This window comes from Belonocnema kinseyi, chromosome 2 (assembly GCF_010883055.1).
Source record: "Belonocnema kinseyi isolate 2016_QV_RU_SX_M_011 chromosome 2, B_treatae_v1, whole genome shotgun sequence".
In the NCBI taxonomy this organism is placed as follows: domain Eukaryota; kingdom Metazoa; phylum Arthropoda; class Insecta; order Hymenoptera; family Cynipidae; genus Belonocnema; species Belonocnema kinseyi.
The window spans coordinates 7,052,360-7,071,501 of NC_046658.1; the positions used below are offsets into that span (position 1 = coordinate 7,052,360).

Below are 19,142 nucleotides of genomic sequence, written 5' to 3' on the forward strand. Positions count from 1 at the left end.
TCAGCCGTATTCAGCGAAGCCGAAGTTACCCGCTTTTTATCGGAAGCTCCAGACATTGCTTATCTTGCTGTAAAGTTAATAATTTGAAACCTTTTTGTGGAAATTTTAATTTGACATATCATTGGCACAAACCAGGCAAGCTACAAAGACGAGATCATATTTAACCATTTTTTATTTGAATTTAAAATCTTTTTGGGTTGAAAATTCAACTACTTGGTTGAAAATTAACCTTTTGGTTTAAATTTTAATTTGACATATCATTGGCACAAACAGGGCACATTCAACTATTCTTCATTTAAAATAAAAATCTTCTTCGCTTGAAAATTCAACTATTTGATTGAAAATTAAATTTTTTGTTGAAATATTGATTTCACGTATCATCGACAAAAACAAGGTGAGAGACAGAGAGAGAGAGACAAACACAAACAGAAAAAAGCCACACAAACAGAGAGAAAATAATTATGACTAAAAAGAAGATGACTATTTTCGCTAATGAAGGAGGTAACACGATAGATCTGAAAGACATGGGGGTTGATAGACAAAATTGCTCAAGCGTACGCCCAAAATTGAGTGAAAAATAAAACAAAAATTATTCATCTTTTGAGTTGCTCTTTAAATGTCCCCGAAATGAAAAAATGTGAAACTGTAACTTCTGTAAGCCATGGAGTAATTGAATTTGAAAACGAAATTTACATCCTGCGACGAGGGAATTATTCGATCGGCGTGGTACGTTGTAAATAAGCAGAATTCTGTAAAAATACATATTTTTCTTCGCAACCTGCATCCGCCATTAAAAAAAACATGCATGACGTAATTTTCCCGTCGTTGACCGTAAAATTATGACGTACAAAAAAAACTAAATGCGCACCAAATGGCAAAAGGTCGTTCGGGCGTCTCCGGAACTCATCGTTTGGCACGACTTGCACTCGATGGATCCAAATGGTTCAAATTTACGTCCTGCAAATAATTTTGCGGCGGTCATCCGTGCGGACTTACTCCCTCGCGATAGAAAAAGACACGTCGTCAAAGTTTACATAGACTTTCGTATACATAACAACCCAAGTAAGTTTATCACCTTACGTAAATTTACTATGTCTCACGCCGTTCGAATAATTTCCATCTTCGGACGTAGTAATTTCACAGTCGACTGCAACTAGAACAACCTTCATTTAATTTTCACATTGTCACCTGAAATGAAATCACATTAAATTGCAAATAAGTACTGTAGTATCGTAAATTAATAAGGTAATATATTGTAATTATAAAATAAACAGCACGTATAGTTACTAGCTGATTGGAAATATCACTAAAACTTTCTTTACAGTGTAGTGAAAAAAGTTAAGCAATTTTAAAATTGTAAATTTTATTTTATTGTAAATTGTAAATTTACAATGATCAAAATAAGTAAAAAATGTGACTTGTCAAAAAACAAAAGCATGTAATTTTTTATAAATAGTTTATATGAGTATTTCCACAACCAAAGGTAAATAAAATTAACAATTATCTGGAGTGTAAGGCAGCGTATTTTATTCTGATAATAGCCTAAAACTTTATTATAGTTTGTGACGGGTGGTGAAAAGATTTTATGATGTTTATGTGGAAGGTGTGAGTAGAGTTTGAGGATGGAAGCCTAGGAGGTGAGTAGGGTTGTAAGGAGTGAATTCGGGAGTTAAAAAATAACTTTCGGAGCAGTTGTGCAGTGGGATCTGGTTAAATAGGGAAGATGAATTTAGGTTGGCAAGGGATTGGGGGAGTTTGTGGTCAGGAGTTTAGGGGGGGAAAAAGGTGTCTTCAGGGGCTGTAAAATGGGGAATGAAGCAAATAAAGAGAAAATTTATGGCGGTAAGCTGCATCACTCTTGAAAGACATCTTTTGGTTGCAGAAGATACTTTTTACTTGGAGAGGTCCCAGTTACCGACGGAAGAGCTGGAGGTGGTTGGCGAGAGTACTGTTAGTTCTGGTAGTGAATTCGATGGGGAGGAAGTTTCCCACGTGCCCGGTGTCGAGTGGCGCGTCGCGAAGAGGGAAAAAGCGGAACGAAGAAAGCGAGAAGGCGAGGGAGAGAGCGTCTAGCGGAAGTGAGGGAGAGAATCTCTTCAAGAGAAAGAGAGACAGCCAAGAGAGTCCGGAGAAAAGCTCGGTAGAGAGTTCGTTTACAAAAAAGCGTAAGGATACGTAGGTCACACCCGCTCCCCCTCAATAAGTCGTCGAATTATGTGTAGGGATTTTTGCAATTTCGGAATTTTTTAATCCTACTGGCTGCTGCGGGAACGACTGCAGGATTTGACGTTACTTAAAAAATGCTGATGCTAATAAGGCATCATCTGCAAAAGTTATGCTTTATTTCAGATTTTAATTTTAAATAGAGTATAAGTGTTTAGAATTTAGAAAACTACTTACTGAAACTGTTGATTAACAATTGAAAAAAAGCCTAAACCAATATTATTTATTGATTTCAAAGATCAACAATCAATATAGGGCACTTTTATAATTATACAAATTTTGTTAGAACCAAGTAAAACATTAATTGATTTGAACGTAATTATCTTCCCTTAAACTGGTACCAATGTGGATTGCTATCCATCACCAGAATTTTAATCTTGTTTGACCGTTCCAAAAATGTATAGATAGATGCTTTGAAAATTATTCAGGCTTTTATGGTAATCGACTTAAAGAGTTTGTTAATAATTATATTTTTATTAAACATTTCGAAGTCAGCCATAGACTCGGTGGTGGCAGGAGAGCATGAATATACGAAAAGTGGCACGCGATATTATAATTATCGTTGTCTCGCTCTCGCGCTTCCTCTCGCTTCCACGAGCAGTAACGCTTATGATTGTATATGTAGGTAGTGACTAAGGGGGCAGAGGGACAATCGCAGCCACGGTATATCAACAAAATCATGAGAAGGTGTTAGGTAAATTGCACACATTGCTAATCCGACAGGGACGAGCAATGAAATTAAACTCCTTTTAAGCGTACCATTCCCTAATCGAGCTCATTTCAACACTTTTTAGGGATTTCATTCCCATATTATACGATTGATCACGACACTACTCTCTCCATTAAATCTGATTCAGCAGGCGGATGTTGATATCTTGTTGATACTGATCATGCATGGAGCATCAGAACAGTGAAGGTATTATTTAGATTTTACGTCAGCTGTAATGTTTGTTTTCTGATTGTGACCCTTCGTGATGAGACAACTTCCTTGTTGACTGAAGCCTCAATGGTATCAATTGAGGTGAAATCTGATTGATACTTAAATTTTCCTTCAGGCAAAGGGACAGGTTTGCAATCTAAGTTTCTCAGCTTTTTGTAATTTGATAGACAGTTAAGATAGGTTTAAGTGAATTTGAGGTTCATAAATTAAGACAAAGAGTAGATCCAACCTTTTAATTATGTAAAAGCTATCCAATAGCGCTAGGTTTCGTGAAAGATGGACGTGTTCGACACGTGTCATTAACATGCAGGTTCGCTCCGGTTCTTCCACTGCAATGTATGCAAATTCTAACTTTATATATGCGCAACAAAACCCGTTCCCCAGAATGATGGGAAGTGGGTGCATCTCGTACATAGTATATACTGCGCGCTCTGATAGTGGAATATCTAATAGAACTAGTAGTGTTCCTCGTTTACAAATTATGGTTACCGTAGCAGTGTAGGCTCATTTTTCTATATCCAACTGTGATCCAGGCATTAGAAAAGTTATCTTAAGTAGATGGTTCGGAATGTTTCGAAATATGGGTTGAATTTGTTCTGCAGTTAGATGTAAAGGATGAAGTTGTCCCCTCCTTGCGGCGTGTATGAAATTCATAATTCGATTTGCAGAACGAATGTACTCATATATCCCAGCTTCCAAGCCACGCAATAATCTGGTTAATGTAGGTGTGAGACTGATTTCGTTGATCTCTTGCCGTTCTTCACTAACCTTGTGAATGATTCAAAATAGTTGATTACGAAACTGTTCCTGTTGGTTTTCGTGTTCTCTAGCAACCTCGTGTATATTTTCTAGTTGTAATCGGTTGATATGTGTTTGCTTACTTCTCAGCGGGCATAGGATAGCTTGCGCAATAGGGTGGTCCAAAAATGCATTGCAAAAATTTTCTTGATGCTAGATGCAAATATAGGTTTGACGCCCCTACCCCACCCCCACGGTGCCCTGAAAATTACCCTTAAATCAAAAAATTTATATTCTTAAGGAAATTGACTCTTTCAAGCAGTTTGTTCTCTTTTTTTCCGGAAATCATTACTATAGGTCTATTAGAATGTTTACTAGTCTTTTTCAGTTGATTTATATTTATTTAAATCAATTATATTTGTTGAAATAATCTGTTTTTCTCGAAAATTTGTCTAAAATCTGTTTTCTGAGATCGGAATGGCAGTTTATTATCTCAAAAAGACTTCATTTATTTCAAAATTTCTTCCTATTGTTTAAACGCCTAAAATCCAGTTTTTTTATCGGAGTGGCCAACTTTTATTTTAAAGTGACATTATTCATATTTTCAAATAATTTCCATTGTTTAAATAATAACATTATTATTTATTTTCAACATTCCATTAATAATTCAAGCAAATTGAATTGTTTTAAATATTTTTTCGGTAACTACAGGAGTTGAATATTCTCTTCATATAGTAAATGTTATAATTAGTGATTTCCAAAGTCAAAAAATTTTATAACTTACATTTTTGTCTTCAATTCTCAATCTACATTTCCTACCACTGTGCGTGGCGAGATAGTGTTGATTTTCTGATGTCTGGAAACTTTCTCCTGTACTCTAACAACATGCAATTAGAATTGTTTTTCATCCTCATCTCTCGTTATCAAATCGTTGAAGTCAGACAACAATTTGACACCTCTCTCTGCAACAACGTTGACCACTTTGAGCTGAGAAACAATTTTCTTCTCTTTTTCAAAGGCTGCATTCCCCACCCAGTGTGAAGCGTCTCCTTCAAGGTAGGATATTTCTATCTGGAAAGCTGAAAAGAATTTAATTGAATCTCTGGAGATGAAGTATTCAATTTCTTTATCCAGCAGTTCCTTGCATTTTTGTGCTTGGATACGTTTGTAATCCATAATTGGTTCCTTAGATTCTTGGGATAATGCCTGAACCATCAAATTTTTTCTCACTGCTGGAATTTCATCGTCTTAGAAAGCTAACGCAGCATTTTCCGGTACAAGGTACCAAAGATGTAAGCTTAACTTTTCGAAGATAGCAGTGGAAATTTCTCGATCCTACTTCGCAAAGAGATAAATTGATTTTAACATCTGAAGGTCTTTCTGCGGTGCCTTGGCAACAAGAGGTGCATTGAACCATATTTTAATGTAAAATTTTACTAGAAATATACAAATTTCGCGGCAAGACTTCAGATCACTGCTAGACAGAGGATACACGTTTCGGAAGAGGAATATGTTGAGGATGTAAAGGGCTTTTCCAACGACAAGTTCTAGAAATTCTCGGTAATCTTCTCGACAGTGTTGATCATTGAGCTTTCCTCTCGCAAAAAAAAAGAACTTCATCTACTTCACTTCGAACAGCTTTCACCACCAAGCGATCCGACTCTCCAGACTGGAATTTCGTGTGATTAATGGTACTCCAGGAATCTTGAAATTTCTTGAAGAAAGGAACATCTGGACCCGTTGTCTGCCCAAATATTGTTTTGAAATCTGCTTTCAAGTATCTTTCAGCCATATGATGACGACAAGAAAACAGTATTTTATCATCCCCCATGGCAACACCTCTAGCAACTTACATGCACCATCGTTCTTTCCAGTATTTGAAGCTGTCGTATCACAGCATAAAGCTTTCACCTAATTAAGGAAGTCCCATTGTAAAAGAGTTTCATGAAAGGCCTCGGTTTCATCTTTCCCCGTCCCTGATTCAGCTTCGGGGCTCCAAGAAACATTTCCTCATCTTCTGTGGTGATTAGAATAGACAGTCGATTCACTTTTTCCTTGCCAGTGCGTGTAAGCAGCAATTTCCCATCCCAATGTAAGACGGCTGCTTTATGCTTGAACTTCTTACTTTTCTCTCGAATTTTTTCCATTTGCAACAAATCTTCCATTTCAAACGGTTATCTTCGGAGGTATTTGGGTACCAGATGCCAATTCCACACGAGTGTCTGAAATGAAAAATTTCAATGAAATTCTGATATTAATAATTTTTTTTACTTCATAACATTCAAAGTAATGTAAAGTATGAACTTCTTGAAAGCATAGGAAATTAACATTACGTAGAAATACTTCGTATTTACGTAATTTCAACGCTTTCTAAAACGTTTCGGAAAATACATGGAATAAATTATTATATGAATGAATAAATATATGAATCATTTTCTTGAAAAACATTTTTAAAAATGTGGAAAAGTGTTAGAAACAATCATCCTGAAAAATTTTCCCTTTGCTTCATTTGTGAAACTTAATTGTGAAAAGATGCGAAACTTACCCAACAGTTCCACTTCCTCCCGAGCACGTTTTTTCCGAATTTCAAGAATTTTCAGTTGTCTCTACTTTTCATCAATGTATGTTCCCACGGATGCAAAACATCCTTCTCGGTTCTCCTTCCTTTGATCAGTTAGAAATAATTTAGCTTTGGCTGAAACTTCTGAGTCCTCTAACACCGATTGCGGTGCGATGTCGAAGAACATTTTCAGCTTTTGTAAAAAATCATTCTCCTTCTTTAGTTGTACCTCTACTCTCGATTTGGAATTTTTTTATCTTCCTGTATTCTTCATACAACTTTTCTACTTTTTCCACGCAGCGTTGGTGATCTCTTATCGGTGGATTTGACTTTGTCCAAAAAACTTTCACTTCATCCATGATAAGATGAGCAATCGGTGTTAAACTTAACTTCACGTATCTCATACTATATATTAAAACTCTCAAAATTTGTAAATTGCTCGGCAGCTTACTTTTAATAGTTTGCTGCTCTTCAAAAACAACTAAAAACACTTTCTTCCGTAATTCTGCAATGTTAAATGTAAACGGTGCTAACAGTGTCACAGCCGAGAAACTAATGGCTACTACTAACCGTACAAAGGGATAGGAGAACGAAGGAAGAAGCAGCTATATTCAACATGAAGGGTCCTTTCGAAAAAGTGGGGAACAAGAATGCTATTATACAAAGTGCCGAAGATATCTGCTGAATATAAATTCCCAGTAGGGGTATACCGAAGAATGTTGGAGAAGTCTCTCAATAAAAATATTTGAGATCAGGTACTATAGTATTGTTAGTAGAAGTCGCCAGTAACCATTAGTACATTAGTAGTCAATGCGACTTTCAGCACTCAATTAAAAAACTGATCATCATGACTCTGTTACCAAAAAAGATTAATTTTCCAATATGATATGATCAAATATTGAAAATAAATAATAATTGTATTATTTAAACAATGGAAATTATTTGAAAATATGAATGTCACTTAAAAATAACAGCTGGCCAGTGCGCTCTTAAAAAACAGAATTTTAAGCCAATTAAACAAAAAAAACTGTCTAAACAAATTGAATTTGTTTAAAGAATTGAGGATTTATTTGATAATGTAGACAAGATACCTTCAAATTAAAATCTGTAGGTTTATCACAAGAAAAGCTGACTCTTCTGCCATAATTTGAAAAGTGGAAAATTGATAATAATTAATTGTTTAAACAATAGGAAGAAATTGGGAAATAAATCAAGTATTTTTGAGATAATGAACTGCCATTCCGATCTCAAAAAACAGGTTTTAGACGAATTTTCGAGAAAAAAAACCAGATTATTTAAACAAATAGAATTTATTTAAATAAATGAAAATTAACTGAAGAATATTTGTAAACTTTCCAATGGACCTATAGTAATAATTTCCGAAAGAAAAGGAGAACAAACTACTTAAAAGAGTCAATTTCCTGAAGACTACATTTTTTGATTTAAGCGTAGTTTCCAGGGCACCGTATGGGTGGGTCAGAGGCGTCAAACCCATATGTATAATAGGTCAAATTCTTCGTTGGAAAGTTCTCTACAAGTCTTATAACTTTAATGTCAACTTTTCCCTAACCCTGAACAATTATTTGAAAAATACTGAAAAAGTCTTTTTCCCATGCATTTTCCATGCAAATTTGAAGTCCCAAAAGGCACCATTAAAAATCAAAAATTAAAAAAAAAATAAGGGTTTACTTTTTTTGGATTTCGAAATAATCTAGCGGCATCGTTTGCATTGATTTAAAAGTCGCCATTTTGGTCCACCCTATTGCGCATAATCAAGATCATTGATTTTTAAATCCATTTCTTGTCCATCGTTGTACGTTAGCAATCCCGCTACGGGTCCAACGATCTCTACTCAGAATCCAAGCACGCGGGTTGTTCTTCGTTTTCTCATGCCTTAAGGTAAATGGTCTGGTAAATTTTTACAGGTGTGATACGACAGTTCGTTAGTTTCTTGTTCGATGTCTTTTCGAAGTCTTTCTTCAGCATCCAATTTGGGTTGTATGCGATAGTTCGCGATGATTTTGCTTAAGTGAAGTTCGTGCATCGTTCTGAAGTATTTTGGCAAAATATATAGCTTTGTTTGCCATTCTGCAATTGAATTATAAAATTTATTTACTTGCAGCAAGATATTAACCCTCCAATGAATAACTAACCGACGCAGTAGTCCTGAATTTTTGTAGAATATTCTAGTGTTTGTCTGCAACCGAAGATTCTTGCAGGAGTCCTCTGCAGTGGCGTGGATGGTCGAAAGGACGCAGAAGGACAACAGAGTCAGAAAATTGAGTGAAAAATACATTTCTATCTTTAATTCCGTGAAATTATCGAAGGCAGTTAACGGATCTAAACAATGAACAATTCATTCATCAATCACAGTGCAAAATGCGTAATCGGCGGATAATTACCATTTTTCTAATTGTAAATAACCAAAGGCTTGTCCGCGTGTCCATGGAATCTCACACAGGCACATGAAGGAGCCAAGTGCTATCTAATAATGGCTAGGGCGAATACGAAAGAATGAAGTGCTGGTGCGATCTCGCCGATTTCGCACAACATGAATTGAATTTTTGGAATCTTCGGATATTTGGCACGATAAATTTAAGGATTTTCAAAGTTTAATATGAACTTATGCATCGTCTTGAAACAAGGAAACTTTTAAGGAGTTTACCAAGGTTTATCAAATAAAAATATGATTTCATTGACTGATAAACTAGAAATACCTTTAAGGAATTGATTTCTTATGAGTATTGTAAATGATCTGATGCATGGTAATTTGCTTAGTGCCACTTTCAAGAAAAAATGTCTCTACTGTGATAATTGCGCTTAATAATATCCTTACAAGGTAATGAGGATTTTAATGACTCAACATTCTTCACTATCATGCAGATTGACACCCGTAGGCTCGGTGACCGTAACCAGCACAACAATTCAATCTCGTAGTATGTGACTAAAAGTTTATCGGCATGTTTTGAGAATCTCGTAACATCGTCAACCTTAAGGATCACATTATGATTTTCCGTGAAGTCCACTATGGTATAAGTCCCAACAGTCCGCTTGTTAAGTTTCTTTTGCGGAAATCTTTGGAAACAATTACTCTATCACCAATTCGCCGTGAGCCACCGGTTGGAGGGGATAGACGAAACAATGCCAGCGCGCTGGGTGGCGAGTAATGCGTTTAGCGGGCGTGTGTTTTGATTGCATTTTATATGCATTTCCGTAGACAGTATGTGGAATGATACATGTTGTGTTTTGAATTGTACAAATAATATTAAAACGAAGGATTGCTAATTTTATAAATTTTCTAAAGCATCACATAAAATACTACAAAGAAATAAATGGATTGCCATTTTTTCGGGTAAATTGGCTACTAAGTTTTAAATTGTAATTTTTACATGAAAATTTTATTATTTCACTTCAAAATTAAAGATTTTCAAAGTCAAAACAATTGAAATAGTAATTAGTGAGAATTGCATTTTAAAAAACTATGCTTAAAAATCAAAAATTTTTGCTAGAAGATTTATAATTTAAGATGGTGACAATTGTACTTAAAACAAGCTTAAATGTAACTTATTTTTATTATTATGTGTTTCTTTGAAATACATTTGTTTTGAATGACTTAACCTACTAGCTATGTGACAGGTAGAATTTTTCAAGTTTGTAATCGTGTACTGACAAGTTTTATATTAGAAGTTTTAATCGCTGGTGTTCCCAACTTTCCACAAACTATTACTAAACTTAAAAGATTAATGTTTAAACAAATTCTTACGCGCGGCTCACAGCGAATAGCGGCATTCAAAGGCTGTGCTGTTTTATCATAACGCAACTTTGAAAGTTATTTAGTCTGAATGGCATTCTTTGCGGCAATCTTTTGAATTTCATTTAGTCGAATGATCAAATCCCGAAGATAAGAACTGCATGTTTTTAATTTATCTACAGATCAAAATGGACAAGGTATTCGTGCTAGTTGTCCGTAAACTAATTCAAACGATGTAAAATTAGTTGATTCATAAATGGATGTTTATAATGTAATTTAAGCTACTATAACTTTGAAAACAAGAAAGCCTTATGCATAGCGTTTTATGTAATCGGTGAGTATTATGTGACTATGCTCAAGTGAACCCTTAGTCTGGGCCAATATCCCGAGGTGATTAATTGCTTAACCTCGAATATCTTTTCCAGTTTCCGGCTAACTTTGCTTATGAGCAACAGTTGTAGTTTTTAAGTATTGTATGGGCACTGCAATGCTTTATTTTGAAAAGTTATCTTGCATCATGAGTATATGCCTATTACCACTGGGAGTGCTCGACAAGTTGCACACAGTGTCTAGGGAAACTTTATCTAATACTCTCAATGGAGTTAGTTTTCTAGGCAGCTTTTACAGTTGCTGATAATCGTGTACATCATTCCGTAAATATGGCCAGGTGTACCTTTCGCGTATTCGTCGGTATGTTTTTTACTTCTTTATTTCCCCCAAGTATAATATTATGATTTTCGGATATGATTTGAAGACTACTCTGTACTGGAGGAACCTCTAATTTTTCGTGACATTGTTATAATAGGTGGACCACCTCGGAATATGCCTCATAACAACTCCGCCATCCTATTTTGTGGAAATGCGCCCATTCTGTCGCTCGAGTTAGCAATCCGACACGGTCCGCTTGGTCGCGTTCTATTGTTTTTTAAGATTCAATAATTCCCATTGGACTTCTTCCCACTCATCATCAACAAAATGATTTTTTTGACAACTATTGAATATAGACTGTATTTCCCTGAAAAGGTGACTAAAATTTGTCCCCTTTTTAGTTGTTTTCTCCATAAGTTTTGAGGATTTACATATTCTGTTGCCATTAGTAATTTGAAAATTGTGTTAACGGGTTCGCAGTCTTTGAAATAAAATGTGCATAATTATCACGGTGGTAAGTTAATGGTTCAGTCCATTTGTGAAGGATAGATGGGGGAATGATGGGGGATGATGGAAAAGACTCCAGCGTCAGCTTAAGAGGAACTGCATTTTTCATTGATTCATTGTCTCCGTTGGCTGATAAAGTATACTTCTGAGTTTTTAATGGAGCTGGGGTCGATCGTGCAAAAGGTGTGTGTATTATTGTTGGTGTTTGAAACAAGGAGCTTCGCGAGGGCTGCTGACCGAATATGGGCGAATCCATAAATTCTCGCGTTTCTTTTAAATGTGCGGTATTCTTTAGGCGTTCTACTTCCATCGGAAGATGTTCAGTTTGTTGTTCTGCTTCTAAAATGGACTCCTTGTTATTTTTTTTATTCAAATATTGTTGGAATAACTCTACAAATTCATTTGTTCCAACGCAAGGATCCATATTCTTTAGATTGGACGGGCTTTTGGATTACATTTATCAGATTATGTGCATCTACCCTCTACTGAGTGACCATAAACGATCGGCACGCTATTTTCTTTATTATGGATATTACTGTACTCACTATTGGTGCATTTCGGTGCAGCTTCGTTTCCTTCAATTCCCTGATGTCCAGGAACATAATTCCATGTTACTTCCATGGAAGTTAAAGCTTTCCGTAGTTCTTCAAATTCCGTTTAATTGACTACTGCCTACCCATCGGCAGTCTTCTACCCGTTTGTTTCCCAAGTAGGTATCCATTTAGCATAAATATCAATGAGGAATTTGGAATCTGTAAATATCGTTAATTTAGTTATGCCATTTCCAACGACTTTCTTAACTACAGGTGTTTCAACCTGTATTTCGGCAGAGTTATTAGTTTTCCGCCGTTGAGCATGTTTAGAGATATTCCAGGGATGATTAGAGCCAAACTATACCCCTATGCCTCCTTCTGGTTTTCCTTTATGATTGTTTTCTGATTAAGCATCCTCGGACGACGACTTTTCTCGAGGGTAACAGATATTTTAAGCCCATCTGTTGTATCTGTTGTATTCAATTATGAATTTAATTCAATACAGGTTAGAATATTATTTATTTTTAGTATAGGGTTAATTACTTTTACCAAAAGGATATATTTGGCTTTAGTGTTTGAGTGTAATCCCCAACAAAGATTATCTGTTTTCGCCATTCAATGAAAATATAATAACGTTAAAGTCACATACCTTAGAACACACTTATAATCGTTGAAAATATATATAAGTACAATAACGTTTGACATATTCGTCAAGCCTTTGGTCAATCAAATCAAGAGAGGAGCTAGATCTTTAAACTATTAATGGTATGAATGGCCTATTAAGGCTCGTTTTAACGCGTCACTACCGGTCTTTATCTCTCTCACAGTGTTTTATTTACAATCATTCATCAAATCATTGATCAATGACTACTAATTTTGCAAATAACAAAAGAAATAATATAAATGAATAATGAATATCTATTCAATTCAATAGTCTATTATTAATCCAAAAGGAAAATATAATCTTGATTAAAATAAGGATATGAAGTAGATGACTGCTTGAACGATGCTCTAGTGTGAATTGTTCAACGATTTGTTGTATAGTGAATTTACTTTCACCAGACCCCCGATATCATTTAAAAATATTGTACATCTAAAAGGGGAGGTGAATAACAAAAAAAAATCATTACAGGGATGTTTACACGCGCTACTGAATTTCTTTCTGGCGTTTCCGAGCTCTTCTACATCAGTCGAGGTAACGGATGCTTTTCGATGGGACTAACGACATACTTGCGGTTTTTTTTTTATAATAAGTTTATCAATTCACTTAGAATTGTTATAATGACTTCTCTTGGCTAGGATTGGTAATTTGAATACGTTCGCGTATAGCTTTTTTGCAACTCAAATTAGAAATTCAACCAAAACTGGACCATGATGTGCTACAAACTTCGCTAATATCAGAAATTAAAGGCTGAAACAAGTCCTTTCAAATGAGCCATATGCCAAATTAATCGCATGCGCCTTTAGAGCGGGGGGTGTGTTTTTGTCTAGGGGTGGAAGAAGAAAATAAAAACAGAAAGGATTTTAAGATACCCCCAGTTAGGTTTTAAAAATTTAAACCCTTAAAACCCCCGAGTATCAAGTTTCAAGAGAATAGGAACAAATTTGGAAAAACCTTTAAAAGCTCTGCACACTTTATTATGTCTGAGCTGCGCAGTTTTTAGCGCGTTATGGTTCAGTTCTACGATTTTTCAAAAATGGCTAAAAACGCCGTTTTGAAGGGTTTCAACCCCTATTTTCTCAAAAACTTAACGTGATGGAAAGTTTTTGAAGCCAGATTCGTGTTTATCACGAAATATCCATTCGGAAACAATAGATGCCATCTTAATTGCATACAAAAAAATTACAGTTGGCAAGGCAGTGTAATCAGTACCTCTAACGGAAACATTTAATTCGGACTCTTTCAGGTAATCGCCTTTACGCGTTGTCACTTGACTCTTAGAAGAGGTTTCAACTGCCTATGAGCGTATCTAGCCTCTTTCCAAATCGAATTGGAACTTTAACAAAAAGGAAACATTTTTCCTAATAACCAGTATTTTTAACAAAAATATTTAATTTGGGCTCGTTCAGGTAATCGCCTTTACGCATTGTTATCTGAGCCATATAAAAGGTTTCGACTGTTGGTGAGCGCATCTAGCCTTTTTACAGTAAAACTAAACTTTCAGCAAAGAAACTAGTCCACTAGAGTCCATAAAAAGTCTTCATAGTTAATTGTACAACAGCAGGAAAATGCCATTTTAAGAAAAAAAAAACGATTTAGCAAATCAAAAGTAGAATAAAAAATTTCAATCCCACCGCTGTTACCAAACTGTCTGTTACGAACCAATACGCCTCTAAATAGTTTAATTAATTTTTGGAAAACTAAAAATTCTGGTAATGTGGAACAATCGATTTTTACCTTTGTGCGGAACTTTGTTTTTTATCTCTGCTTTCCAGGGAAGTACGTTTGATATTACCCTAAATTTCTGATTGGTATAAGGGCCAATAAATAAATTTGTGACCTTGGATTTATGTGGTTCTAAGAAGCAACTCAAGTTTATCAATTTAAAACATGATTGATGAATTAAAATTAAATTACTTAAACCTACCGCCTGAGCTTCGAGCATGACGTGCCGACGGGCTAAACTGCAGAAATTTTGTTATTAATCTGACTCCTATAATTGTGAATTCAAATTGCAATAAACTTTAAGGCGCATGCGAGAGAAAGATAGAGAGAGCTCGTAATCAGAATGTACTTTTTACAAAAATGTTGCATATACATTTCTGACCTTTTCGTTAGATTAAGTCCTCTGCGATTTGGCTGTTATTTCTCAGGTTTCATCAGAAATAACAGTCACCACCGTCTTCAATCACACTTAATAGGCCGCGACCGCTGCCCCGCGGATTTTCGCGATATTGAAATACAGTTTATAACATTGGACCATAACGGCTATTCCGATGTGGACATATTAATCGGAATGATCCACGTACAAGTCACTCGACTTTCTAGTCATTTAAATATACTTATTCACTCCCGAATTGAACTGGGTGCACTAAGCTGGTTTTGCGCGATTTTGGCGTTTATCCCGTTAACGTCCCAAAACCCTCTTACTGTACCCGTTTTCGGCCCGGAACCTTCGGCGCAACCGTCACGACGCGCGCGAAAGGAAAGCGGACGGAGCGGACGGAGTTATGGATACTTGATTGCGATCAGCCTCGTCGAATTATGGGTAGGTATTTTTGCAATTAAAAATTTTTTTAAGCGTGCTGACTGCTGTGGTAACGACGGCAGGATTTGCCGTTAGTTCAAGAATGCTGATGCTGATAAGGCATCGACTAATCAATTTTTCAGTGAACATGCACAAATGTCAATTTGAGGTTAAACTTTCAATTACGCTTCTTAAATTTATTATTCACATAATCGACAGCAATAGTGAAACCCTTCTGCAAAAGTTATGCTTTATTTCAGATTTTAATTTTAAATAGAATATAAGTTTTTAGAATTTAGAAAACTACTTACTGGAATTGTTGATTAAGAATTGGAAACAAATACACCAATATTGCTTATTCATTTCGATGGATTTCGAAAGTCATCAAGCAATGCAGGGCAGTTTTATAACAACAGAAATTTTGTTACAGCCAAGTAAAATCTTAATTGATTTGTACGTAATTTTCTTCTCTTAGCATGGTAACATTTTGTATTGTTATCGATCATCGGAATCTTAATCTTGTTTTATCGTTCCCAAAGTTTATAGAATAGTTTCTAAAACGCTTAAAGAGTTTTTTTTTTAATTTTTTGAAATTGATCGGATACGTAATTGTGAAATGGTAGCCAATCAAAAAGTGTGTAAGGTCACTTTGAGCCAGAGTATCAGGCGTGACGTTGACGAATATCAACGTACATACAAGGCATTAAGCATGTCGCAATACAATTAAGAAGTAAAATTTGAAGGTAATCGGACTAAAAAGTGTGTTTTCTGAGATAGAAAAACGAATTTGACAGTACTTGAACGATCTTTGGTTGGTACTGTAGGTAGTGCAGCTGCTGGAACGGCAGGAAGTTCATCGGTGCTCTCAATTCCAAGCAACTCTTTATCAAGCTGCTCTTGTTCCAGTTCCTCTAGTTCCTTTTCTAATTCATCTTCGTCTATATCTTGACCAAATGCAACAGGATTAGAAATTGCATCTGAAATTTCGCGTGCAACATCTTGTTGCTCTGCTATGTCATCCATCATATCATGCACTTTGTCAACATCCCTACAAAAATAAATTTTAATTTATAGATATTTGTCCGCAATATAATTATTCGATTATGAAATATAAAAACAAAATAAATAATTTGATAACATAAATTTTTTTGCAAATTTTACATGTGTTGATGTGCAGCTTTTAGAGCATCTGCTGCACTCTTCATTGTTGTAAGTACAGCAGTATTTGTGTTAGCACTTTCCAGTGCTTCCCTCTGCATCTCGATAGTGGATAATGTTCCGTCAATTTGCTGTAGCTGTTTTTCATAACGCTTTTTCCTTTTTAGGGCTTGGATGGCAGCTAAAAATCATAAAAATCGATTACAAAACGAAGTGGGATGTTCCATAGCAGGTATTAGTTAAGCATTTTTCAGGTAATGCTGCCTCCCAACATCGCCATATAAAAACCAGTAAGGATTTCATACTCTCCCTACAGCCAATTTTAGAATCTGTTTTCTCTATAGGTTTTATTCAAACCGGTTGTAGTACACATGAAATTATTATATTTAAAAGTTAAATGCAATAAAGTACTCTTCAGAATGAGAAATTATTTCATTGTCGTACATAAATCAATATATTCTGTTTCACTTAAACAATATTGAAAACATTTTTTCTTTCAACCTTTTCCTTTTAACGGTTCTTCTAATCAGAAATAAAAGTAATCGCGCACAAAGGAGAATTCTAAAAAACTGCATTCATAAAGGTAATAGTATATTATGTATCCGGAGTAAAAAATGTTTCGTTACTGTGGTGCATACGATATTTTCAACAACACAGGTTAGAGATACGCAGATTTTCGAGTCTATGCGTAGTTTTTTTCCCCGATCGAAACATGACAAGGTATGTCCCGCTTTGAACCACCAAACACTCACGTTTTTCGTGTATTTGTTAATGAAAAGATTTTCCTTTTCTAATAGTCCAACACGCTCTTGAAAGAGTTCAACCTAAAGGTAATGGTACTCCTGATATACTTCCTGTGTCCGTTTCTGGGATGTGGGGCGATTATAGGCTTAAGCACAGTGACAAGGGAACTTACAATTTAATTTGTCCTTTTCTATCATATAGCGTTATCTTTCCTACGGTCTTGCCATACAAGAAATGGCACTGTATTTTAACTGAAGACTTGAAAGAAAAATTGCTAGACCCATTTTTTAGAAAAATTATTTTAAGTTTTGTTAATTTATACCTCGATTTAATCCCACTCAAGATGCTGTACAGTATGTTTTTGTTTACCAACCGCGATGGAAATGCGACTGCGGAGGTTCGACTTGAGACGAAGAAGTTATCGATTCCTCAGCTGATGACATCACAGTGGTCGCAGTGAGTACTTTTCCCACTGGGGTTCGTTCAGGTTTCTCACCAAGTGCACTCAACGAGTGAACCTGAAAAAGGGGCGTGGTTTACGAAAGTGAACTGTGATGTGTAGTGTTCTTTGAACGGTTGCGTGTGAAAGGATTTGGCGCGAATCATGCCGCGAATACAAAGATTGCCACGTTATGTTTATATTTAACAACATACAATGGAGAGCCAGCGGAAGAAAATAATTGTTGCTGCAGTTGCATCAAACCAGTTATTCTTGCAAACGATTATGTTTGCAACTATGTTGGAAAGTGATGATGCGGATAGTGATAATGAGGTGGAAAGTGCTGGCATTTTAATGGAATTTTCCATGAGAGTCCGATGCCCGAAAGAAGCGCCTATTAGAATAATTGGATTTTCTGAAAGAATTGTTCCACAATTTAACGCAAAACAATTTAAAGAACATTTTAGAATGAACCCGAATGCACCTAGTGGGGCACTGGGACGTCATAAAGACGTCCTTAGAATGTACCTCTATGTTATATGATTTGACGTCTTTAGGACATCCTTTGGATCTTTTCATGCCTTTAAAAGGTCCTCAGGACGTCCTTAAGACGTCCGCCGAAAAACGTATAGGACAAGTTTAGGACGTGTGTGCCCACTGGGCAGTTGATAACTTGGAAAACTTGGTAGGAGAGTAGTTATCACGTAATTGCAAAATTCCGGCTCGAAAACAACGGCTGTCGATAATATAGTTACAGGCAACGCCTGAATGGTATTATTTTTTTTGCAAATTAAGAGAGCGCACCAAAACCTAAAAAGTATTAATGTTCTTCACATAAACTTAGGGTAGGGTGGGGCGAGATGAGCATCGGGGATAAGATGAGTCACTTAATTTTCTCGTAGGTTATCATTTATTTTGCAAATATTTTTTGTATTAATATCAGAAAAAACATTATCAAACTCCATTTTTTTAATTTTTTCGCTTAATGTTGAATAAATGGGAAAAAACGAAAGTAAAAATCCTGAGACCTAGATTCTGCTATTTTTCATTTGTTAAGAAGATTCAAGAATCACGCAAAATCATATATTAAATGTTTTCTAGTGGTTATTTCGAGTGCTTATTTATTGGGCCTTAAGTTTTCCACAGATTTATATATAATTGTAAAACCGAAATAGGTGAAATTTTTATTTGACTAAAAATGCCATATGGGGCGGGATGAGCCAATGTTTTGGGGCGGAATGAGCCACCTCTTCCTGTGCATTAACCTAACCTCTTAGTGTAGCAGTCCGTAGGTTAGGATGCAATGTTTTATTTTATCAGATTTTGCATGATGCTAATTATGAAGTAAACGTATAAAAAACTAATCTTGTCGACAAAAATTCTCAGAAAATGTATGACAGCAGCACTGTTATAGGTATGATTAAATAATATGATATGCTGTCAACTAGAAGAGAGAGCACTGCTTTCCTGGTGTATTTCTTAAATAAATTTCGTTTAAAACTCGTAAAATGCTATAAAAATAAGAAAAACGTTGTTGCGGTTTAAAAATACGGCAAACGTTTAAAAAACGGTTTAATACCCCAACATATATGAAATTCAGTGTCATGCAGTAATTGTAGTACCAGGTGTATACATATGAAACCGGTATTTTTTCAAGAAAAAAACACATTTATTTCAAGAGAATGATAACAAATATTTTATTCAAAGTATGCG

General features: G+C 35.5%; 1 protein-coding gene across 3 annotated transcripts in view; it reads right to left on the reverse strand.

Annotated features, from left to right (window-relative positions):
• Window positions 1–847: 847 nt before the first annotated feature.
• The window catches only part of LOC117168071 (charged multivesicular body protein 4b), a 52,139-nt gene continuing 33,844 nt past the window's right edge, over window positions 848–19,142 (reverse strand). The window contains exons 2-4 of one of the 3 annotated variants that reach the window (XM_033353430.1): window positions 16,250–16,427; window positions 15,886–16,136; window positions 848–1,153 (exon numbers count right to left, since the gene is read on the reverse strand). In XM_033353430.1, the coding sequence (XP_033209321.1) occupies window positions 1,077–1,153; window positions 15,886–16,136; window positions 16,250–16,427 (506 nt within the window). In that variant the 3' untranslated portion in view covers window positions 848–1,076. Of the gene's footprint in view, window positions 1,189–11,989; window positions 12,120–15,885; window positions 16,137–16,249; window positions 16,428–19,142 lie in introns of those variants that run through there. The other 2 variants (XM_033353433.1, XM_033353431.1) reach the window with 2 other exon arrangements.